Source organism: Ascaphus truei, chromosome 5 (assembly GCF_040206685.1).
Source record: "Ascaphus truei isolate aAscTru1 chromosome 5, aAscTru1.hap1, whole genome shotgun sequence".
Lineage (NCBI taxonomy): Eukaryota > Metazoa > Chordata > Amphibia > Anura > Ascaphidae > Ascaphus > Ascaphus truei.
Window position 1 is genome coordinate 129728221 of NC_134487.1, and position 26453 is coordinate 129754673.

At 44.4% G+C, this 26453-nt stretch overlaps 1 protein-coding gene across 5 annotated transcripts in view; it reads right to left on the bottom strand.

Moving 5' to 3' along the window:
* Positions 1-25005, bottom strand: part of RNF44 (ring finger protein 44) — a 40653-nt gene extending 15648 nt beyond the window's left edge. The window contains exons 1-5 of one of the 5 annotated variants that reach the window (XM_075600773.1): positions 12883-13258; positions 6224-6402; positions 2115-2293; positions 1548-1749; positions 628-795 (exon numbers count right to left, since the gene is read on the bottom strand). In XM_075600773.1, coding sequence (XP_075456888.1) covers positions 628-795; positions 1548-1749; positions 2115-2218 — 474 coding nt within the window. In that variant the 5' untranslated portion in view covers positions 2219-2293; positions 6224-6402; positions 12883-13258. Of the gene's footprint in view, positions 1-627; positions 796-1547; positions 1750-2114; positions 2294-6223; positions 6403-8962; positions 9095-12882; positions 13259-16919; positions 17050-24563 lie in introns of those variants that run through there. The other 4 variants (XM_075600772.1, XM_075600774.1, XM_075600771.1 and 1 more) reach the window with 4 other exon arrangements.
* Positions 25006-26453: the final 1448 nt, after the last annotated feature.

The following is a 26453-nucleotide window of genomic DNA, read 5'->3' on the forward strand; positions in this document are numbered from 1 at the left end:
TAACCTGTTTATTGTAAAATGCTCTGCCCTAGGATTTGCTCCCGTTTCTCCTGTACTCTACATTTACAGTTTCTACCTTCACTGCTAGTAACGATGCAATCACCACCTAGAGAACACTCTAACATGATTAGCAAGGATCAGGGAACATCATTATGGAAGCCAATGTTTAAAGAAACAGTTTATATTGTGTGGGAAACAATACTGCCCCCCGCCCCTGAAATGTAACAACATACACTGTACGGTGAGACCAAGCATACTCCTTGGATTAATTACAACTCAAATTACCCCCACAATAATATCCAACTAAAAGTGCCTTGACCTCAGTAGGCATTATTGAAGTTTGCTATAGTTTAAAGGGACAAGAGGGACCAAGCAGCTAGAAACCATTAGCCCATGTCAATCACATCTCAATTCTTCAGATAGGTGGAGCTTTAGATGTATATACACACATACATGTTGTGGATGGAAAAGAAAGAAACTGTCACTACAATGAGATAGGTAAAAAGAAAGCATTAAAACATAATTACTGTTGCTTTACAAGATGCATATCCATTTGTGCTGCCAATTATGGTATAATGTTTGTTTCTCCGACACTTTCTAGTCGTATGATTTTCAGGTCCCACTCACCGGAGGAGGCAGGCAGCAGAGCGGATAATGCTGCCCACTGAACATGACTGAACATGCTGGCAACTGCTGGGTGCCGCACCCTGGGATATGCTGCCCAGTGTGCAGGGGGAAGCCTTGGGTTGTTACTGTCGTAACGGTGTATGATAAAGGGACCGGTCCCTGGTGTACCTGCAAAATGGCACAAGAAGAAAGCCCTCAGACAATATTATTAGATTGTTCCTGTATTATTAGACCATTGCAAGTATATTTCAGTACACACTCACAAGCCCAGCACAAGGGTTTTACAGTTGTTTTACTATTGCATTTATTCATGACAGAAGAGGGTGCTGAAGTTCTCTGTTTAGTTATCAGGGGCTCGGGGGTAAAGCACCACTTTTTGAGCAAAAAAAAGCTTCAATATCAGCTGAATCCTGCCCCCTGTACTATCATGCTACCATGAACCACACAAAAACATCTGTATATGCTAAATTTGGAATGTACCACACAAGTCCAACATCCCAACCGTATCCAACGGCAACCACGCGTTCAGTAGTGTGCACACAACCCTGGACGTCGGCCAAGTAGTGCACTACACCCACACCCAGCTGTACACCTCAGTCGTGCCTGCATCCCACAGTACTGCACCAGTCCTATGGTGTATAGAAGTCCTGCCTTATATGGCACACAAATGTAATGGTCCGTTTCCGGCCCTTTACCACTTACAGCATGCTCTTCAGGTGAATCCTGCACAGCTCCATACGCAATGTGCGTCTCACGTGAATGCTGCACATTGTGTTCCTCACATGAATCATGTACTATAACGCAACTGTGCCACTCAACTGAAGTCTGCCCTGAAACATATGCTGTGCTCCTCATCTAGATCTAGCCGTGTAGCATAAACGGCTATGCTTATCTGACTCCAGCCACAATATCACCATTACCTGCTCATGGAGGTCAACCATGAATGAGCTCTGCTGGGAGGAGTGTGTGGCGGGGTGGAGCATTCGTGGTGGAGAGCTGGTAAGGGCAAAGACTCGATGCTCATCTACAGGAAAGAAGGCAGGCCGCAAAGAACGGTCATCCTGACCAAGGACACTCTGCTGAGGTCTGTCCCTCCGTCCCCACTGACGTCTTACTGGAGGACTAAGAACAGGGAACAAGTAGGGAGGAAAAGGAGTGAACGGAGAAAAAATAAAAAATAAAGTGGGTAGAAGAGAAGTTAGGGCAGTGTGAAAGAGAAAAGGGAGAGAAAACGAACATGGAGAGAAGTAGGGAGATAGTCAAGAGGGGGGGGGGGGAGAAAAAAAAGAAAAAAAGGAAGAGGAAACAATTGTTTTATCACAGTTTACTCAAGGTGCCACTACATCCCAACAAATGGTACTGCCAAAACATTCCCTTCAAAAACAAACCCAGTAACAATGTTGCTGCAGTGTCAGACAGGTGGGAGCTGGCCTCTTATGCACAGTGTGCTATAGGTGGTACATGTTCTAGAGTTCCGGTGCTCCTACCTTCGTCTGAGTTGTGCAGGGGTGCTGCAGGGCCCCAAGAACCTCCGTTGGTTAATGGGGGCTGAGGGAGGCCACCTATTCACTGCCAGCTCCCATGGTCGCATTTGTGACGTCGGGAAGGCGGAGAGGCGAGAGGGGCTTCCACAACACGCCGTATCTTCACGCCCGTCACCTTCTCTCTGCCAAGAACCAGAGGACCTTAAGACCCCACAACTGGAGGCTTCATCTAAACTAATCTGTAAAACCTTAGCAGCTCATAGCTAGAAACATAACACTGTGGGGATTATTCATTAAACAGCAATCGTTCTGATTGGGGGCACTCTCACATGTAAACACCCAGTGAAGTCAAGGAGTGCTCAAATCACCACTATCGCAGTTTCACCTCCAACCTCTTATGTACACAATCTCAACTGCTATTGAAGAATCACAGCTAAAATGTTGCACACCTCGGCTGTCGACAGACAGAGACAGACACACACACCTTTTGTATTTATGTAGACTAGAGCTGCCAAGAACTCCCATCAGATACAGACACACGCCTTTCACCCAGACCTCTCTCGTCAGCCATGTTATGGGCCACAGAGGGATCCTATGGATGATTCGGATTAGTCAAAAGCTGTGTCTCTAGGACTTCCTCACCAATACTGTGCCAGGTATACGTGAAATACAGCAGAAGCAGGAGACCATCATTCTGAATCCCCAATTTTTCTGAAAACAAGTTGGCATCCATCAGAGGATGGATGCAGATCCCAGCCAAAGGTAGGTACTTTTTTTTTTAAATACACACTTTCTATGCACTTTAGTGAATTCGTAGCCATAATTTGTCCCAATTGCTTAAAGTTTAATCTGAAATAACTTTCTGAACAAAGCATTTGGTTAGCCATTAATAAATGACCACCTCCTCTCCAAATACACTTATTTAGCCTCATGTCTAGACACTACAATTCAAAGCACTTACAACTATCCGTCACACACAATTAGCCACGGCCGTTTCACCACGGGCACATTTGGCCACCAGGACAGTTTACCTCTGCAGGTAATGTATCCCCTAACCCTAAAAACCTTAACCCCTAATCCGAATGCTATTTGTCCTACCTCAGGGCCGAAATGCTTTCTGATCCATCTCTGCATGTCTTCCAACAAACACCTAAGGTTGTAAAATAATCTAGGCAAAGATTCCCTCCTCCTAATGTTTTAGGCTTTGATATATGAAATTATAATACAATGCAGCGACAATGTCACAAAGTCTGGTGGGCACTATAGAGATAAAATATACATAACTCACTCATACTAATCCCAATGTAATGGTTCTAAAACATTCAACACTTACAGCCACCAAATACTACTATCTCTGGAGAGATGTGGAGCAAAAGGTGTAGCAATGTGTACAGGCAGTCCTCGTCTTACAACGAATGGCTTATCCAACGCTATGCAATGCATACCTATGTTCATTTTTACAACGCCAAAACGGCTTATCCAACGCTCTTACGACGCTTTGCAAAGTTGTTTATGTGTATATAATATATATATATTATACTATATATTATATATATATATATATATATATATATATATATATATATATATATAATACAGTATATGCACTATATAATGTGTGTGTGTGTGCTGCGTATCTTATTGCCTGCGTAAAATATTTTGTGTATTTTAGCATTAAAAATGTCTTCAGGAACGGAACCTTTCATTTAAACAGTGTTCCTATGGGAAAACGGGTTTCGCTTTACAACGTTTCGCTATCCAACGCCATTTTGAGTAACGCATTGCGTCGGATAACCGAGGAATGCCTGTATTATTAAATGATGTGTAACAAATTCACTGTGGCACAAAAGTGTCCATGTTGAAGAGTTTTCCTGCTCTGCAGCACAAACTGGTACTGAAAGTCAGTCTGTGCACTGCCACCTTATGGTGATCAGCAAGATCTACAGCTCAACCATCATGTCAAAACAGCCTAGACTAGTAACAACCATGGTCTAAGGCCGGGACTATAGAGTCCGCTTGCTTGCGAGAGTGCACACACGGTGTGCAGCGCGGACTTTGCACAAGCGATCTGTAAACTCTAATTCCAGCGATGTTCAGGCGATGGGGGGGGGGGGTGTTCGGGTTTGCGACCGTGACATCACGCAGCTGGTTCGCCCTCATTGGCTGAACCACCGCCGTGACCATTGCTCGTCCACCGGGCCAAAAATCTTGTCTTTTGAAAACGCATTCCTGCCATTGCGTGCACATAAGTACTAGGGGCGACCTCAAAGAGTCTGCAATTTGTTTTTGACGTGCGCCAACACACGGAGTATAAGATCAGCCCAACACAGGGACGCGCAAACTTTGGGTGCTGTGCCCCCCCGCCTGCTCTCCCCCAGTGCTCGTGGCCCCCCCATAACTTTGCGCATGCGTCAAATGATGCAGCGGGGTCATGTGACCCACGGTGTCATTTGACGCCGCGTTGCCATGGCGACACCCAACTAGCTGAATCAAGGTAAGCGAGCTAGAGGCCTTGTGCGCTCCTCCAGGATTTATTTTAAATGCCTTGAGGAAGAGCACGGGGACTCTGTAACCGTCGTACCCCCCCAAAACACTGTGCCCACCCCCCAGTTTGCACACCCTCTATATTAGTCAAACTGCTATGTTATATGAAACTAGCTGAAAGTTCCCAGCGTTGCTCGAAATTCTAAGAAATCAACCTCATCCCCTCCCCCCCTTCACCTCTCTCCCTCCCATCACTTTCCTTTAATACCTTTTGATGTCCCCAATTCTTTCCGCCTCTCTCCCTCTCCAGCATTCATGCTTTCTCCTCACGTGCCAAATGACTGCCCATGTTTGTCTGCTTTCTGTGTGAAATTTATAGCCATCCGACTCGTGTAACGTGCCAGATATATAACCTACAAAAGGTACAACCCCCAGTGGCTGTAATAACTCACAGAATGCACCCCCTTTGGAGTGTTTCAGAGGATCCAAACCATGACAGCTCGCCTTATTACGATACAAAAAGTAATCCTTCCAAGTTTGGTGGCTCTAGGATTAGGCTGCGTCCAGAGGGTACAGACGTGCGGAGGCCGAGGGAAAGCGGGTGCTTTCCCTGGCCTTAGTACGTGCGCCGTCCGGGGGCGTGTCTATGGGCGGGCCATTGACATCACAGAGCTGGTTCGCCCGCATTGGGTGAACCACTCACATGACCGCCCCATCGCGCGATAAATCAGTTTTGAGTTGTTTCATGCGCATCGCGCGTCCCCTCTCTCGCGCACGCTGTATAGACGCGATCACTGCCTTTAGGTAGTCTGATCGCTCAGTGTGCGGACGCGTCCGCGCAGTCTGCCCATGTATGGACGCAGCCTTAAGCGTGTGGATTTGTATAGCCGGACAAACAAACATTCTGAATTATAGTATAGATAAGACTCTTTAGGGTGTCCAATATATACACACAGTCCAAGCTCAGAACCCATATCCACCGCACCACAGTGTATATGTGCCGTAAGGAATGCTACGGAGTTTGTGAGTGTTGGGACCTGTAAAAAGGGTTAACTTATTAATGGTTACAGGCTTAAAGATACTTTGGCCAAGAAAAATAAATGGACTAAATGACAAATACTTATGAGAAGACAGATAAGTGATTAGCTATAGAATTTGTTATATTGGATGCAGCATTGGGGCGTTTTGTCCATACATACAACGGGCCTCCCATATGCCCATTTAAATTACCCCTATGGGGTAAATTTTAGCTGGAATAACGTTGTACGGTAAATAAACAGGTAATTTGGAGACAAGTGGGAATCCTGATATCCATCTATATATAATAAACCTACCCGGGACACACGAAGAGGATAATGCTTACCTGCTCATGTGAACCGGGATTTGTTTTGGTGCTTCTGTTTTCTATTAACTATTACACCTTTATAAGGGTAGTAGGAGACTGTATTGAAGCAGCATTAGCCTTTTATGATTTGGGATTTTCTGCTAGTTTGACTGTGGAATACACACACACACACACACACACACACAAGCAGTGTAGCAGAGTAAGGAGGAAGCTGACCGTGAGCCTTCTGCTCTGCATTTGAACCGAAAACCATTACTAGAGTTACTCTAATGTAGTGTAATACCTTGCTGGCACCTGCAGTACTACGTTAGACGTTACTGGACTACTTTCCGTATGCACTTGTGTCCTCTATGCTCACAGCAGTATGACAATCAGCAACTCCCTGTGCTCTAGAAGGCAGAAACCCAGGCAAATGGAACTAACTACTCGTGTTGGTATTTACACATTGAAAATACTCAAACACTGAAATAAAAACAAATAAAAATAATGTTAGCGTTGTACTTCATCTAGAACTGCAGAATCCAATTTTATTATAGCTGTGATGTATTTCACATTTTAATATGTACAATACATTCTTCACCCATGACACGGATACATCTATTACATGTAATGTAAAGTGGGTCAGTCCCACTTTGCAATGCTCTAAAATGCTTAAAGGAACAAACCCCATTGGTAATCAGGTGATTTAGGGGGAGGAAATAGGAGGTTGTTTCCTGTCTACTCAGTAGAAGTGATAAATCCATGATCAGCCAAAAAGGTAAGTAGAGAGGGCATGTTAGTTGGTAACACAGAATTATACAGTTTGCAGTGAAAAATACTACATTCATTTTTCACAGCACATAAGTGATGTTTGTACTGTATGGATTAATACATAATTTTATAGCATTGATAAATTGTTCAATTGTTTGTCTGGTAAGTGGCACTGCGCTTTTAAAATCAGATTGAGGCATTTTAGTACTGGATGAGTTGCTGTGAAGATCAGATTGACTCCTGTAGATTTTATTTTACACCAGGAGTAATTCACAATCTGTATAAATTGTATTTATTTTAATCTTTTGAAACAAAAGCAGGCTTAATGGATGAGTAAACATTTCAATGTAATTGACATCTCATCCGACATCACTAGCATCCTCTGACCTCTCTTAATTTTGAAAAAACATATATAACAAAAACAATAAGTTATGGTGGGCAAAAAAAAAAAAAAGGGACAAATCCTCCACTGTATAGTGTACAGCAAATAAAAATATCACGTCTCAGACAGGTCTGCAATGCTGCTTTTCCCCATTATGTCTTAGGCCTGTAATATAGTGCGCGCGTCAATTAGAATTGGCTGTGTTAGCCAGACGTTTCTATAATAGGGAAGCGTGCGCACACGGCCATGAGCGGTGGCGCGGCAGACCAGGGAAAGTACAAGAGAACTGTATTTTTGCGCTGTCGCCACGTCACATAATCACAGCGCGGCCTAGCGCTGTGACGACCCCTAGCTGCGCGAATTACCGCTCACCCTCAACACAAGAAACACCTGCGCCACGCCGTGCGCCCACACTATATTACAAGCCTTGGCATACACTGGAGCTAGGGATTCTGGGTAATGACATGCAATTAAGAACACTGTCACCTTTTATTTCATGTCCATTTCAACATGGTCCATGTAGGTTTTACTGACCATGCACTTCTTTAACCCAGGCTCTGCTGAAAGGCTGTGTAATACAGCAGACATAAGCTCATAGGGGTCCATGTTAAAATGGATAATTAAAAATTGTGCGCTCATTTGCATGTCCTTTCCCATAATCCCTATCTGCAGTGGAAGCACTGTATGCCAAGAATTAATGGTGAAAAGCAGCGTTGCAGACCTGTCAGATATATGAATAAACTCTCACAAACATACTCACTGCCCTCAAACTGTCACTACTCACCAACTGACTTCTACTCAAACCCTGCACCCCCATAACACCCACTGCCTCTACCCAAATCATGCACCCCATTACCCACACCATGCACCCCCTACTCACTGACCTCTACCGATATACTCCACCCCCCAGCTTACTTCTTCTGCCCCACATCATTCAACCCCCTGCCCAATTACCTCTACCCACATCTGCGCCCCTCGCCCACTAACTTCTACCCAAACCTTCTGACATCTCCTACCCTCTGATCCCAGTCACATCTGGCACCCACAACCAACTGCCAGCTCCCCCACACTGTCCTGCATTACATATCTCACCACCCCAAAACCTAAATTCCTTATCTACCCAAGCTTCCTCCTTAAAAACAAAACATGTTTCTACAGAACAGCATCCCTAGCTCATTCCATTATGGGTTTGCTTAATATTGTAAATGCTGGTCAAACTCGACATTGTGACAAGCCCTAATCTCTTGTGTAAAACCATAGTCTACGCCAATGGAGGCCGATATAAAGAAAGACAAGGGACATCAACTCCCAAACTGCAGCAGCATGGAAGCACCATGGTAATCCGACATCATCTGCTGGGCTGGGAGCTGGTGTGTGCTGTACGTAGCAGTATATGTACTGTACACCAGGTGCCTGAGCAGAACATGGGAGGTTAGCACACAAACAAGAGGGTCGATCAGCTGCTCGTGGCTGCAACACGAGGAGGGCACTTAAGGTAAACGCCAATTCTGCCCCAAATAAATAAAGATAGAAAATAACGTGTAGCTATTTCTCCCGACATGTGTAATGTCTGTTTATTGATCTGCTGCTCTGCGCTTCCAGTGAGGGCTGATGAAATATGTGAAGGATTTGTCATCCTCTATGTGTGCACATGAACCCCCCCCCCCCTTTAACCTGAGCTATTGAGGGCACGTCAGGAGAAGGCAGAGGGTATGTGGGGACAGAGGCGCCCGTCCGGAGAGAACCTGTGGCTTTAAGAGCAAGCTCGTCTAGGACCATGTGCTCAGCAGGAAACACAATTACACAAAAGCAACAAAGGAAACAGCCCAGGGCACAAACAGCATGTGCAAAACAAACCACGATCACCCCGATCAGCCCCCAAACACTCACCCTGCGGGTCACCCACAGGGCCCAGGACATCCACAGCGAGACGGAGTGCCAGTAATAAAGGGAGAGAGAGAGAAAAGCACCGAGACACAAAAGGAAAGAGAGGAGGGATAGATGGGGGCGGAGGGAAGGGCTGGGAGAGGAAGCAGAGAGCAGACGGCGGAACAACAACAATAACAAGGACACTGACCAGCACGTGTTAAGTGATCCGCCCGGGCGAGAAGCGAGGGCACCCCCTGCTCAGTACCTCGCACCCGCACCGCTGGCGGGCACAGGATCTCCCACCTCCTCCCAGAGAACAACCAGCAACTGCAGCACGTGCGCAGGATGTTAGGGAGGGGAGCTGGGGGATACAGCCAGCACCTTCACACCACGAGCATACCCTGGTCCCTCGTAAGATTATAGGGGCGAGGAGACCCTGGTCCCTCGTAAGATATAGGGACGAGGGGACCCTGGTCCCTCGTAAGATATAGGGGCGAGGAGACCCTGGTCCCTCATACGATTTAGGGGAGAGGAGACCCTGGTCCCTCATACGATTTAGGGGAGAGGAGACCCTGGTCCCTCATACGATTTAGGGGAGAGGAGACCCTGGTCCCTCATACGATTTAGGGGAGAGGAGACCCTGGTCCCTCATACGATTTAGGGGAGGAGACCCTGGTCCCTCCTACGCTATAAGGAAGGGGTAGACAATGGGCCTTCATAAAATGTAGGGGGGCAGAGCCTGATTCTTTAGATTGGGTATGGGGGGGGGGGGGGGGGGGCGCAGACCCTTTGCCTTCATAAGATATAGGGGGGCAGAACCTGATCCATGTTAAAACATAGTAAAGGACGCAGAACCTGATCATAAAATACAGTTGGGAGGGGTCTGTAAATGGGTGATTTAGTCGGAAAGGTGTATAAGATATGAGCCAAGAAAAGCCAACACCCTCAAGACGATTTGACCCTACTAACTTAGACCAAGCTTCTACTTTATGGCTAACCACTGCTTGTTCGTTATTGTGGGAGAGGCCAGTGTTATTTTGCTCTCCCCTTCAATTAATGCAGATGCTCGGTTTAGTTATATACACAAAACACTGGACCTGATCGTGCAGTCTCTCACTGTGCAGATAGGTATGCGCAGGGTATAAGGTGATAGATAACAGGAAGGGAATGGTAGAGGGGTATTTCTCAGTGTGCATTATTGTGGGTGGTCAGTTGTACTTGTGACAATGTCAGTATCTTAATGAGTGTCACAAATTGTGCTAACCTGCATATTTTCACAGAATGATATTCCCAACTAGTTTTATTAGCGTCATGAAGTGTATCAATTGTTGTTAGCGTCATTGCCACAGTGTGTCATTGTGATGGTGTACAATCATAATAGTCTGTGTTACTGTGCAGTTTTCATCAGATTATGTATTGAGCATGTCACAGTGGGTCTATAATCACAAGCAGTGCGATTGTCAAAGGTTGGTCATTCTGGGATGATATATACCTAGCTACAGCCAAAAGCTCAATTTGCACCACACTAAAGGAGAATGCATAAGGTCCTAATGAGATGGTACCACACCCCACTAAAATTATTAAGGTATGTGCCAGGACTCTCCTCGCTGTGCCCTAGACAGTGCAGAGAGTCGGCCGACCTGTTACATATGCTGTGGTCTTGCCCGCGGATCACCCCTCTGTGGGAAGAAATTCGAGATTAGACTCGGAGGATCTTGGGCCTCCCAATCCCCCTAGACCCGTGGTTGTTTTTACTAAATAGACAACTGGTGTGGCTGCCAAAAGCTAACAATAAGTTAAACCGGGCACATTGCCCTGGCGACCCAGTGTAAGATCGCAGCAATATGGAAACGTAATGAGATTCCATCCATCCCCCAGATTCGGAACAGGATTTGGTACGTCTGCCAGATGGAAAAATTAACAGGTCTGGTTAACGACACTGGCATCAAATATCTAAAAATCTGGGTATCTTGGTTGGCCCAAACAGATATCCCCGGGGTGGAGCGTACCACAATATGACACAAATAGTTCTAAGTGCATTCTCCTCTGGTGAGTCCAGTGTATGCCTCGCTCCAACGCTGAGATCACAAATAATACATATTACTGAGCTGAAAAAAACCCTCTAGATACCAAGGAGGCAAGAGTGCACCTTAATAGAAAGGTTTTGGGGGCCCTGCAGGTCTGGGGAGACTCCCCCCTCACTCTCTTCCCCTCAGGTTTCCCACGCCTACCAAATCCCTTGCCCCCCCCAGTCAACCCCCCCTCCCTCTCACTCTTGAGTATGTCCTGTCTGTCCTAAATGAGCAAGAAATACCAAGTTGCCGAGAAATTATCCGTTGTCCCAGTTCGTCTTGTTATATGTTGTCCTGCTGTTAATTCCAACACAATGTAATATCTCTATTGATCAATTGACTCATATTCTCACAGCATATGTCTATGCCATGTTATAATTGTATCTAAACATGACTTAAATAAAAATACAAGTTATATAAAAAAAAAAAAAAAAAAAGTTGGTCATTACCAGTTTTGTAGTGCTCATCCCATTGTATGTGTCTTGTAATGTTAATGAGTGTTACAGAGTATAACATGGTGCATGGTGGTGCATTTGCAATTTACATGGCTGATTTGGGAAATTGGACGTGAATGTCATCTTTGCCTGTTGCGCTAATGTGCGGCATTGTCAGATTGTCTCAATACAAGTCAAGTTATTGGTGTCACGTTGTGTCAAGGGTTTTGCTTGTGTGTCTGACTTTCATGGGCTGTGTTAATGTGTCATGGTTTACGTTAATGATTTATTTATTTATAAAATGTTTTACCAGGAAGTAATACATTGAGAGTTACCTCTCGTTTTCAATTATGTCCTGGGCACAGAGTTAAGATGACAAATAATACATGGTTACAAATACATAGTTACATAAGGGAACAGGGTATACATTATATATCAGATGTCACCAGTAGTGTTAATGAGATGGACCGTTACAGCGTGTATGACACTCAATGTGTCACAAATTAAGCTAATGTGTGTTGCTGTCAGTGTGTATCACGGATTTGTGTTAATGGGTCAAATTAGGGTGTGTGATTAGGTAGAGGCTATCTACCAGGCAAACCAGATAAAGAAGGCACTTGTTCAGCCTCTTTAACAGGCTGCCATGTAAATAAAGACTTGTTCAGCCTATGCAGCAATATCTGAATCCTAATAATCTGGGAGAAAGTCACTGACGGCTAATTAAGGGAGAGAGGTTACATAGCCCATAAAGACATGTTGGGGTGATTGTGTCATCAGTATTGGTGTGCGTACTATAGTGGCACACATTAACACAACCCATAACAATGTAACACACCACAAACACCAATGATAGATACACCCATTATCCAACATTGGCGGTCACAGGTTTTGTTACTGTGTGTTAAATTATGACATGGATTGTGTTAATGAGACAATGACAGTGTATTACATTGTAGCACGTGTTAATGTGTCACAGTGCATCAGTTCAGCGTTGGTCTTAAAATGTGCCATGGTCACACATTGTGTTGGCCGTTCACTGTCGCATGGTGTCCATTGCATCGTCTCACACATTGTATGTCTGTCACATACTTTGTGTTGGTGTGTGTGTGTCACATACGTTGTGCTGGTGTGTGTGTCACATACTTTGTGCTGGTGTGTGTGTCACATACTTTGTGCTGGTGTGTGTGTCACATACTTTGTGTTGGTGTGTGTGTCACATACGTTGTGTTGGTGTGTGTGTCACATACGTTGTGTTGGTGTGTGTGTGTGTCACATACGTTGTGTTGGTGTGTGTGTCACATACGTTGTGTTGGTGTGTGTGTCACATACGTTGTGCTGGTGTGTGTGTGTGTGTCACATACGTTGTGCTGGTGTGTGTGTGTGTCACATACGTTGTGCTGGTGTGTGTGTCACATACGTTGTGCTGGTGGTTTACCTGCCAGGCTTGGGGTCTCTCGGGCCTCTTTATCTCCGTCCTCACGAACAGCGGGAGGAGAGAGGGGGGGGGGGGTTACGGTGGACACATCGCTCCCCCCACCCCGGACACGGAGGGAGCGTGGCTTGGACTCGGAATGCGCGCTCCCGAGCTCCGTTCTCTGCCCCTTTAAGGAACCGGGCGCGGCCCCGAAAGACACAAAACGACAAATTTCAATTCACAACATTCCAAAGCGCGAGGCGGGGGCGCGTACGCAGCGTGACCTGACGGGAGCGCGCACTGGCACGCTCACGGATCTCCGCTCGTGTCGAGCACTGACGTTTTCTCTAGTCCCGTCTACAGCGCGCAGACCAATCACATGCAACTTCCTCTACTAAGCCCCGCCCGTGCACCAATGACAGGCATGACGTGTTCAAGCCACGCCCACAACAATACCATCACTACACAACTCATTACTCTCCCCCCCATCTCACGGGGTGTATCTGTAGTCACGTGATGCATATGCCCCTGGCCTAAAATGCACCTGTGAGAGAGTGCCGATACCGTTAACCAAGGGCAAAACACTCGTGTAACAGTTTATATACCCGCCCCCCCCCATTAGGGGCAAAACTCACCTCCAACTGTACAGAAGCCTCTAAGGGATCCATAAACCTCCCTTCTGTAACTCTGCTAGCACCCCACTTACACCTGAAACCCATCTATATCTGTATAGGTGCCCTCCCATTTCCAGGGCAAATGTATCTGATACCCCACGAGGTGCAAAATCCTGTAACTGTGCCAACACCACACCAAAAGGCAGGAACATTGGATACCCCACTAAGGGTAAGTATCCATCTGTAACTACTGATACCCCGTCTAACTGTACAGTTACCCCACACATGGTATCAGTCATAACAGTACTATCACCCCACAACTAACCAGCCAACCGCTGCATGGAAAACTACTGTAACAAGTCACCCCAAACATTTATCTTAACAGACAGGTCAGTGACAAACTATAATGTATATAGAATTGTCAATCAATGGCGCTTAGTCATACAAAGAGCACGAAGCTCCTGAAACACTTGATCTGCGCAGAATAGGTTACCCCCAAAATATTACATGTTCAGTCTTGTTTGAGACCTAAGAGAATTAAATGCAGCGATAGGTTTAATAGATAAAAACGAAGTAATTGACCACTTAAATAATAATAATAATAAAAAAGACAATTATTTAACCATCGTTTGAAAACGTTTATTTGCTCGCAGTCACAAGGGAGGAGAGGGGTAAGGAAAATGATTATTGCCAATCTTGATCACCCCAATAATAATGTATTCAGACTTCTGGATTTCCACTCCTAACATGAGGGAATTGAAAAAAGGGACATAAGGGCAATATCATGTATTCTAAACTGTAGGTTACAGTGTTTACAAACATTGCCAGGATAAGCTCTAAAATGATGGGTAGAAGTATTTCTAAAAAGGATTAAATTACCTTGTTTAGCAAATCTATCACTACCATTAATTACATTTGGTCCTAAATGACTGTACATTCAAACACTACAGGCAGACACTCAGATGTTTTCTATTTAGATCTTCCCGCTTGCTGACCTTTAAATGACTTTCACTATTGCAATACGTGAAACGTGTGGACTACTTTTAGCATCTCAACACTAATTCAGGGTCCATAGTGTGCAGCGAGGCAAAACCAGGCCACGCTGTTCTTTCAGAGTCCAGACTGAATAAGGGAACCCCCACATTTTTTTCAGTAACCTAGTCAGACTACACGACGAGGATAACCAGCTACTATTGTACACTACGTATACCAGATACTGTTGCCGGGATTCGGGGATGATGGGTACGGGCACCGCACCAGTACACCAACTACATGCAGAAATAATACATGCTAGGGAATTCATTTAATATTCTTATTAGTGCATGCAGGGTAATTTTTAGCATGTTAAAGGTTGAACTAGTGGTTGTATGTGATGTTACAAAGCACCAATACATCTTTATTTACAGGGCCGCATCATTTATTTATTTTGAACCCTTTTGCTGCCAGAGGCAAACCAATTACAGTGGAATAAGATGAAGGGCTAGAGATGTATACTAAGCCACATTGAGGTGCCCCTGTTAAAAATGAAACAAATATCTGTGATATGTTAACATTGGTGGGCTATACTATTCCAAGTAAAATTAGTGCATTAGTGACCGCGCTTTTTAAGCTTTTGCACAAATGCTACAGATAAACATTTGTTTAATTATAATAATGTTTGGCATGATGCACTGGAGCAAAAATAAATGAAGAAAAAAAAAAGGATGTAATTAAGATCAAACGGCACGTACGTGTCTGAGGCCGCAATCCTAAAATAAACAGCTTTAACAATATGCCATGCCTTCAATAACACGCTCCGCTATTTAGCTGCGATCTTCTACAATCTGATGTTAATGTTGCCTTGGGCTTACAATGCCATTAAACAGCAGCCTACTAAGGAGAAAAGCCTATGAGCTAAATTGTGTGTCCCTTTGCCTCCCACCCCTCCCCCCTCCCCCTCTACACACAACCCACAAAAAGTCATTGGGACATGTCAGTGTTGTGCAGGGTAACATGCAGCTGCCAATGTGATCAAATCCATTTTGGATTGTTTTACGGTAATAGGCCTTGTACATTTGCATGTAAAATGTCCATGTGTCACATGTATTGATGCTTGCAGAGGGTGTTGGTTGCTGCAGGCTGGATCAGAGTCCTGTAACTGCGACCTGCTTTCTCTGCTATTCGAACCGTCGGGCCTATGTACCAGTCTATGTACCAAGTGTCGCAAACAGATTTGTGTAGAACAAAATTGAAACGTCTCAGACTGCTCCATACATTACTTGTTTTATTCTTTGTTTGGCCGCACAGAGATGAACTGTGCTTGATGTATAGATGGAAATCTTATATGCCAACATTATTTTTGGAATCCGACTCTCCCCCCGCCAGAAATCCTAAAAATTCTGTTTATAGTGGCCACACACACACGCACACGCACACGCACACGCGTTATGGTGAGTATAAAAGTGAAATTTTAAAAAAAAACGCTCCACCGTAATGCGTACAGCAAATAAAAATACCACTTGTGAGCACATACACTTTTCGGTTTTAAATTGTAGCAATCAGGTATTGAAATGATGTAATGTGTCAAAATTGATTTCAAACTATAAAAGTTTTCATACGTACGACGCACATTTTATGAAGGTTTGTACTACTTTTTCATACTAGAATTGACGCAGAACAATAATGTAAATATGATCTTAGTACATAGGCCCCTTTATGTTTCCATATTATGTAGGCAATGCATTGTCAGCTTCCCTTTCTGTGTTTAAAACACACACATCGCGAATTATGGAGTCTATAGAGCTGTCTCCCTTAATCAAAAAAACTGTGCTTTGGTGCACTGAAGCAGTGTCACTACTTTGACATTGGTGTATTTATGCAATGCACGTTCTGCCCCAAAACACACAAGAATGATGCAAGTTCTGATTTAAGTTTTCCCTGCAATAAGGCAGTGCTTCCCAATCCTTTTCAGCTGGGACCCGCAGTAACAATTGGTTTGCCTTTGGCACTCCCATTCTGTTTTTAGTGCAGATGACCAAGATGTGTGGATTGGGACTCTAAAAACATGAATTCTATGGAGTAGAATATAGAAATTGGATGATTGATTAGAGCCACAGTCTCCAGCATTATCTGATCCTTTATAGCTTTTTGCCACTCTGTCCTCCTTTATCCCCCCCCTTTTTGTAATCTCAGCGTATGACCATCCTATCATCTTCACACTCCTCCCCCCCCCCCCCTCCAATCACCCTCTTCAGTGTCCTGGGCCCCTCTAGAAGACCGGTGCCTGAGGTTTGGAAACACTGCAGTAAGGCGCTTAATATACAAATGCCAACTCTCATGGATTTTCTGTGAGTCACTGATTTTTAGCATCAGCTTTTACCTAGACATCAATAGAACCTCCCGGACAAAAGATCAGCACTTTTCCATTAAAATGCCACTTTTTGGCCCAGAACCCCACAATCTCACCGATTTCAGCCCTTGGAACTTGACATCACTGCACCAGTCACTGACAGCAGCTAGGCTCAGTTCAACCCAGTTCAGAAGCGTGCCTGCCCTGTTTCCCTGCTGGACACAGCTGCTGGGAGAATAGACGATGGGCTGTACTACACCCAAATCTAGGTCAGTTCAGCTACAGGGATTAGCCTGGGAAGAGTCACCATGCTGCGTGTGCTCCTCCCTCTAGGTTTGAAAAGGATCAGAAGCTCCCAGGAAATGGAATGTGACTGAAGGGGATGTGTGAGCTGGATGGCTACAACCCTCATCTCTGCTACACAGCTCAGACCAAACTCTGTAGGCCTCAAGAAACAAAGGGATTATATGTGTAAACAGATTTACAAGCACAATATCATCTCTTAATGCCCGGGCTTTCAACTTCTAGAGAACTTTTTTCGCTGCCGGAATGCATTGCAGTCCACCTCTGGCAGCAATATGTTTAACAGAAGTCAATTTCCAAGGACCAAATTCATTGGGGTTTGGGGAGAAAAAAAATGAGTTTAAGTGGAAAACTGCTGTGAATGAGAAGTCTATTAAAGCCTGGATACTACAAATCAGGGAGTGTGACAGGTCTGTAAAAAAATAAAAAAATAAATTAAAAAAATGAACAGCAGTTTTATTACTACTTTTGAGAGAGAGAGAGAGAGAGAGAGAGAAAATTTGTGTTAATGTGTCTGCTTTTTGTGCTTCTGTCTTCTGTGTGCAAAAATGAATTAAGTCCAACAAGCAAACATTTAGCCTGACATTTCGGTTCCCAGGACCTTCTTCAGGGGCCGTGAAGGGACAGATCAGTGATCCTTATAGAGACTTACAGTTTACCCCTCTTTACCTTGCACCACATCTGCCTGTACAGGCACGCTACCTAGTGTGTGCGGCTGTCTTTCCTTGCCATACACAAGCTGGGAGGGAGTTCTCTCCCCACTGCCGTTCCATCTGTTTCCACTTCTGTCTATCCCATCATTTGAATTTCATGCAGTCTTTTTTTCTCTCCACTCTCCCTACATAGTGCTCCCATTCATCATCCTTCTTCCACTTCTCTCCGAAAACCAGGAAGCAGTGTTTGGAGGGGGGGGTCCCGACAAACATCGTGGTCATGTTCCGGGCGCTGGTGCACTCCCGTATTCGGGCAGAGTACTCGTACGCCGAGTCTACTGGGACGGTTTCAGAGTTTGCCTCCCAGTGGGCGTTAGGCGGGGTGCTTTGCTCGGTATCCACCAATCAGGGTTCTTCAGATTTAACCCTTCTGTTTTAAGTGCACTTCATCAGTGCACTTGTTGGGTTCATTTAATTTTTGTTTGACTGGTTTATTTTTGTTCTACTTGGTAACAAGTAGAATTGCTGTTCAACTGAATTGGCCGGCTTCGCCGGCCAATCAGTTTCAAACCAGATCAAAATAGATCCACTTCTCTCCGACTTTCAATCTATCTTCCTTTTCCTTGGACTCTCCAACCCTCCTCCTTGGAGGAGACTTTAATAGTCATATTGATGACTGCCCTCTCTCCCAGACTTCATGTTTTATGGTCTTACTGCCTCCTATGGCCCGCTTCCAGCACCCATAATCACAGCCAGTACTTCGTCTACCTTGTCTTTACTAAAAACTGTTCTCCCATTTTCCACTCTTGTACCATAACTTAATCTCATCTTTTACTATGCCTCATGTTTCTACTCACTATTCCAAAAACTTCCAATCCGTGGATCTTCAACCTATGGAATCCTTCCTGAGCTTTAAAACCTCTCTTCTCCATCCTCAAGTGACCCCAACAAATTTTGTAACCACCTACAACGTTATCCTTTCCAACTGTGTGGTCCAGCATGCTCTCCCCTTTCTCTTATGGCACCCTCGCCACACCAAACCTGAACCCCAGGGGTCCATGGAGGAAATCTCACATTCTTTCTGATTTCCTCCACTACACATTCACTGTTACAACACTATTTCTAGACATTTCTTTACCTTTAGCAATACTCACAGGTCCAACCCAAGGCAACTCTTTCACCCTCCATCTCTTCTCAAACTTTTATGGACTACAAAGACATAATTGACATGATCAGATGAGAAATACGCTCATTCATCTACACCTATTCACCCGAATCCCTTCATCCACTTTAGATGATTTCACCCTTGTAACAGAGAAGGAAGTAGCTCTATAAGGCCGCGCTTATAGTGCGCGTGATGGCGACGGATGACATCACCCGTTGCCGCTAGCGAAAGTTGTAATTCGCTTTCCGGCAAGGTCGCGGGCGACCAGGTCTTTGATTGGTTCAGAGGCTGTCACGTGGCGACAGCCTCTGAAAAATCAAATTTGACCGGCTCCAAAAATTTGCGCTGCCAGCGTCGCATCGTGCTTAATATAAGCTCACGCAATGGCGGCAATACATTTGTTGTGCCGCGACGTCGCGTCGCCAGCACTATAAGTGCAGCCTTATGCTTCTCCCTGTACTACCTGCCAACTTGATCCCATTCCTTCCCATCTTCTCCAATCTCTTGCTCCTACTAGGATTTCTGCACTCACATTTTCAACGCTTACCTCTCCTCTAGTTTTTTTTTCTTTCCTCTTTAAACATGTAGTTGTGAGACCTATTTTCAAGATTACCACCTTTTACTTCACTAACCCATCTAACTGCTGCCCTGTCTTTCTCCTGTCTCTAGCTTCCAAACTTCTGGAACAGTGTGTATAATCCTGCATGCTTCCCCCCCCCCCCCCCCCCCTGGCTCCTATGCTCTCCAAACATATTTTCACACTGCTCACTCAAGTGAAACAGCACTCAAAGTAGCAAATGGCCCCCACATTGCTAAATCCCAAAGAGAGAAGACATGGAGAACAGGAACATGGAAATCACTGCTCCAACAGTAAAAACTGGGGATCCAGGCAGGAAAAGTTGATGACAGGTGATTTATTCACAAACCGGAACCACTAGCAACATTGAGTTGCACACAGGTAATCCTCTTTTTCTTAAAAGCGCCCTGTGTGTGAAACATGTCAGGATTACCTGTGTGCAACTCAATGTTGCTAGTGGTTCCGGTTTGTGAATAAATCAACTGTCATCAACTTTTCCTGTCTGGAACCCAGTTTTTTGTTTTTTTTTTGCTATTGGAGCAGTGCTTTCCATGTTCCTCTTCATGTCTTCTATCGTATTGTGGAGATTGCACGCTCACGGAGGTTGGAATATACGCTCCCAGGTCGGGTGAAGCGAGTAGCTTATGGCCATTGTGGCACTTCTTCATTCATTGACTTTGTTCTAAGTGATATCTGGTTGGGGATATCACTGGCTGTGATTATTGAGGGAGTGGTTGCTCGGGCCGTCCAGAGTCTTCACTGGACTGCAACCCACTTTGCTTATATATCCCCCTCCTCCCCTTTCAATGCTCAGTGTTTGCTGTATACCCTAATTTTTTCTGGATCATTGCTGGACTGAATATATAGTACAGAGGGAACACTGTCACCAGATCTACATATATAAAATTGACTCACCTCTCACCCGTACCTATCCTTCACGACTTCCAAATCATTGAATATATGGACATTACATTGTGATCAGTGATGCTGGGATTCTGCTTCAGCTGTGCAGCACTACCTTGGGATTTTTTAGTCTCTTGATTTTTCAATCGAAATCCCAAGGACATTACTCCCTTCTCATTCTACTCAACCTGTCTGCAGCCTTTGATACAGTTGACCAGCCACTTCTTCACATTCTCAGCTCCCTTGGTTTTCAGGACAAAGCCCTCTGCTGGCCTTCTTCCTACCTCTCTGGTGTACTTCAACACATGGTTCTGGGATCTCCTCTTTTGTCTATATACACTATCACTTGGTAACCTGATTCATTGATTTGGCTTTGAGCATCACCTGTGCATATGACAACTATCTATCCACACTGAACCTCATGTCTGAAGTACAGTCCCTGGCCTCCAACTATCTTGTGGCAATCTCATTCTGGATGGCAGCTCGACATTTTAAACTCAATATGGCAAAGGCTGAGGTGCTCATAAGCCCATCGTAATCAAACTCCCATTGTGCCATTCACCATAACGCTATAATCAATTCACTTCTCCATGCCCGTTTTGTTGTCTCATTTGACTCTCTTCCCTTTTTGCTCTTCCTCACATTAATGCTTTTGCTAGTTCTCCACAACATGGCTAAAATACAACCTTTTCTGTTTTTCTACTACTAAAAAGTTAATGCATGCCCTCATTCTCTCCCACCTGTACTACTGCAACCTTCTCCACAATGGCCTCCCCGCCTCACAGCTTTCTACTCTTCAATTTATTAAAAATGCCACTGTAAGGATAACCTTCACCCTCCTCTCGATCAGTCTCTGCTTTCTCTGCATTAAAAGGAATAGTACATGCAAATTTAGCAGAAGGGCCTCATAGGTCAGTACCACCAGGTGGTCTATCACACCCTGATCCAGTGGTAACTGCCACCGACTCGAATGCAATTGGAAATACTAATAATACAAAACTAGAAGAAGGTTCTAATTAAAGATTACTTTGATCTTTGGGTTTTTGCTAAAAGAACAACAACCTTTAATACGTTTGAATTTACTTATAAAAGATAGGCAACTGTAGATTACAGGAAAGTAATCACATCTCGTGGGTCAGAAAATATTAAAAACCACAAGAGCGATACAAGTGGTTTAAGATCTCACCTGAACCATGTGATGCCATCACCATCTCTCTCCCTAGATAGTATTTTATGCTGCATAATGCAGCTGAATTAATTCACAAGTGGACTCTTTGGGAATAAAAAACAAATCCAGTTATTCATATTCAAAGCCTGTAATTCACAATGCAAATACGGTCATTGATATTCTTCTGTGAATTACTGGATATGCCTAATAGGGCACATGGCAATTACTGCATGTATCCATCTTGTGTACATAACACACACGTTAGCTAGATTCGAATCCCACACCCTGTGTGCAAAATTAGGGCTACACACTATGTTTTTGTACTGCTCACGTTTGTTTTCACTTGGTGCTGTTATTTGCACAAATGTAGCCTGGAAATGTAGGTATATAACCCTCAATATTAGGAATAAAAGCACACTAATAGTTGGCAACAACAGTTTAATGCAGAACTCCCCTAGAGAAATGCACTTAGTCACATGACATAGGTGACCAATTATATTCTGTCCTCTCCTGCAGAGTAAAGAAGTCGGCACTCAAAGTGGTCTCCGTGAAAAAGCATCCAAAAGATTGTGAAGATAGATCAGCGTTTCAGTTCGCTTGCGGGCCTCTCACTATGTTGAGAATGACCTGCAAGCGGCATGAAAACGTCGATCTATCTTCAATAAATAATTTGGATACTTTTTCACCAAGACCACTTGAATGTCAACTTCTTTACTCTTCTGGATTGTAGGTGCATCCAGAAGGCTGCGGGACCACCTTTGCTGATCACCAGTGGCAAGTATCATGTATTCTTGAGTGCACCACGCAACACGCTCCTCTCTTGCAACATGTTTGGAGAGGTCCAGTCACTTAAAAATCAAAACGGAGCGCTTGTGGGGAATCTGTAGAAAATTAAAACTGCTCTAAAATATAGAGATTTTGATGTTTGATTTTACAAGGAGTTAGAAATCAGAAGTCTGGAATTTAATCATACACAAGGCTCATTGGTAGGATGGAGTGACTAGAAAGCCTAACAAGCTTTGTAGTAGAATGGAGTAGGAAGACTTGCATCTTTAAGTCAACAACATTGTGTCACAAGTGACAATAGCAAAGCCCAATGGAAACATTTTGATCCATATTATTGGTACTGCTGAATAAAACAGCCCCACATAATAGCACATATTACAATAATATGAAGACAACATTGTAATTCCTTGCCTGACTTTTTTAATACATCAGTGAAAAAGGCACACTAAGTGGGTAGGATATTAAGGTGCGAGAATGGGAATTGTAGGTAGTGCCGAATCACCTGACTGGAATTCCGTGCTGGATTACCAGATCTCCACTATCGCACTTTAATTACCCATAAATATCACATCTTGGTACAAAAGCCGAATTAATCTTTTAAAGCGTGACTAATTTGGAGTATATACAGGTTTCATAGGTTATATCATTTTTTTTTTAAACTAATGTTGCCATGGTAAAGAAAAGTCCTGTAGGTTAGTAATGTCTAAGACTGGCTGCCACTCTTTAAGGCCACGGGAATATTGTGCTTTTTATTCTGTTATTTGTTTGCAAAGTCATCATAATGCCATCATTATTCAAACAGAAAAACGAGAGTAGTTTATATGCTTGATCTCTATGTTCCCACAGAAATGCAAAACATATTAATTTATCAGAAGATACAAATAAAAAATGTACATTAAGGGTTATTTAATTAAAGAAAGACAATTACGCCAAGGTGTCCCTGTGGTACTGCACGTTTAAGAGAAGGCCAACAGATGATCACTAGCTTAACTTTGGGAGAATCAGTGAGTTCACCCATACCCAATAACATATGTATATGCTCTTTAGTTACAGTGCCGTGTATTTATTTGTAAGCAACAGCGAAAAGGAATCGAGTGCAGCATGTCCTCTTCCTTACCCCCAAAATAATACACAGCCAATAGATGTGTAATGTCCCAAAGAAAGTGGCACAACGTTATTTAGGACAGTGGCTAGGTGATTATTGTGGTGCAGCCAAGGTGTCCAGGTGAACATTACAATGATGTCCCTTGAAAGATAGAGGTGCTGAGGGGTCAGTTACAGAGTCAACTAAAAACAGGACAGAAACATATACAGGTTGGTAAGAGTATGAGGAGTTGTAAGTAAAATGTTTAAAGTGTCAAGTTTCCCTCCTTCCTGCCTGTACTTGTGAGTTATGGTGCCCTTCCTGTTACCCGATTAATCTGAGGAGTTTTGCAACTATGGAAGGGGACAGTACATATGCCTAGGCAGAAGATGACCTGTTTTATTGGTGTGTCACTATTTGTGTATGAATAGCCTGCAGAAGAGGAGAGCATATCAGTGCACGCCTCTTTTCTCAGACCATCAAGGCACACCGACATGAACTGCCAGAAACAGCACACTCAGCACCTGCCTGCTCCCTCCTGTGCTCTCTCTCTCAGGGGCCAGGGCACTGCTTACATCAGATGTCAGACAAACCTCCCAATACATTGCAAAGCACTGACAAGGCCTATATAACCATGAATTCCCAATTGCAAATAAATAGCCACCTTAAAAAGATTAGCAGAATGGACCAAACATCAGCAGCTTTTCTGTTTTTGAGGCCTGCTGTGTCCATGCAGACTGAAGGGTCCCAATACACAAATCTAGTGTGCAGATCTAGACAGATCCGCAGACATTTAGCTTCGACACACACACACACACACACACACACACACACACACACACACACACACACACACACACACACCTTACCTGTACCTGGCAGAGCTGTAAGAATGCATGTAGCTCTGTAAATAGAGGTCGGAACTGTTGTAACTTTGCACATGTGCATCGTATACATACAGACCCTGCCTTGCACCTGCAGACCCTGCTCTGGTAATGAGGAGAGGTTATATCTATGCTGGGGTCTCGGTGCATGAGGTGCAGACCCCCCTCCCCCGGGCAGCTCTGGTCCCCGCACTGACCCCGTTACTCTGCACGGGGCAGGAGGTGGCTGCTGGTTACCTGTCGGGGACGTCTGGATCACGCTGCCTCTCGTCAGCCGCTTCCCTCCTCTGCAATGGCGGCCCCCACCATCCACCCCGGGAGAACGCGGTCACCGAGGCCCGGTGCTCGGGAGCAGCAATGCGGGGACCGGGGGCTGGAGAGACCGGGACCCCCCCTCCCCGGTACTGAACAGCTGGGGCGGGGGAGACGGCCGTAATTTTCCTATGAAACTGGCATGTGGGCAAAAACTACCGTAATCACCCTACAACTCGGGGTTATGGACAAAGACTACCGTAATCATCCCACAACTCGGGCATATAGACAAAGGCTACGGTAATCACCCTACAACATGGACATATCGGCAAAGACTACCGTAATCCCCCTACACCATGGGAATAAAAAACTACTGCAATCACTTTACAACACGGGCAGGTGGCAAAGACTACTATAAGCGCCCTACAATACGGACACATTGTCAAAGACTACCGTAATCACTCTATATTTTGGGATTATGGACAAAGACTACCGTAATCACTCTACAACACGGGCATATGGACAAAGACTACCGTAATCACCCTACAACATGGACATATTGGCACAAACTACCGTAATCACCCTATGGGAACATAGGCAAAGATTACAGTAATCACCCAACAACATGGGTAGGTGGGCAAGGACTACCTTAATCACCCTACAACTCGGACATGTTTGCAAAAAGTACTGTAATCATTATACAACATTGGCACATAGACAAAGACTACTGTAATCGCCTGAACACCGGCACTATCATAGACTACCATGATTAGCCAACAACATGGGCAGGTGGGAAAAGACTACTATCATCACTCTACAACACCTGCACTGGGGCAAAAATGACCACGCTAAAACACCAGCACGTGGGAAAGACTAACATAATCACCTTACAACACAGGCGCATGGGCAAAGACTATCGTAATTACTCTACAACACTTGTACGTGGGAAAAGACTATCATAAACAACCCACAACAGGTGAATGTGGGCAAAGACTTCCATAAACAACCCACAACACATGAATGTGGGCAAAGACTTCCAGAAACAATCCACAACACGTGAATGTGGGCAAAGACTTCCAGAAACAACCCGCAACACGTGAATGTGGGCAAAGACTTCCAGAAACAACCCGCAACACGTGAATGTAGGCAAAGACTTCCATAAACAACCCAAAACATGTGAATCTGGGCAAAGACTTCCAGACATAACCCGCAACACGTGAATGTGGGCAAAGGCTTCAAAGACTTTCATAAACAACCTACAACACAAACATCTGGACAAAGATTACTGTAATCAACCTACAACATGGGCATGTGTGCACAGACGACCGTAATCAACCCCAAAAATGTGCAGATGTCAATCAGATTTGACCTATGACAATGTGAAGGACACATCATCACCTTAAACAATAGCAATTCACAGCTGTTCAGCATATCATCTACAATATGTGCACCATAGCCACTACTACTGTACATAATGTTAAATAACGAGCATTAAAGCAAGGACTACCATACATATTCTAAAACAGACACAATTATACACAACCTAACCCATGGGCACCTCAGAATGCCCTATGTTCTATAACCTAAAATAGACCAGACATATCTGCAGGTAGTATTATTACATGTTAAATTTACGTTTTATTTGGAATAAAATATCAGATGACATTTGTAGAGCCCCTCCTCTTCTCGATCTCCAATGTATTGCTGGCTCACGTAAATCTGTCATGGTTGAGCCTTGGTAAATGTACCCATAGACAGATAGGCTGGCTTTCCTCAGTGTCAGTGGGCATTTTGAAAAAGATTCTGCTGACCCTAAAACTTAGTAAATGAATACGTGTATATAACCTGCCTCCACTTTCAATGCAAATCCCCTTT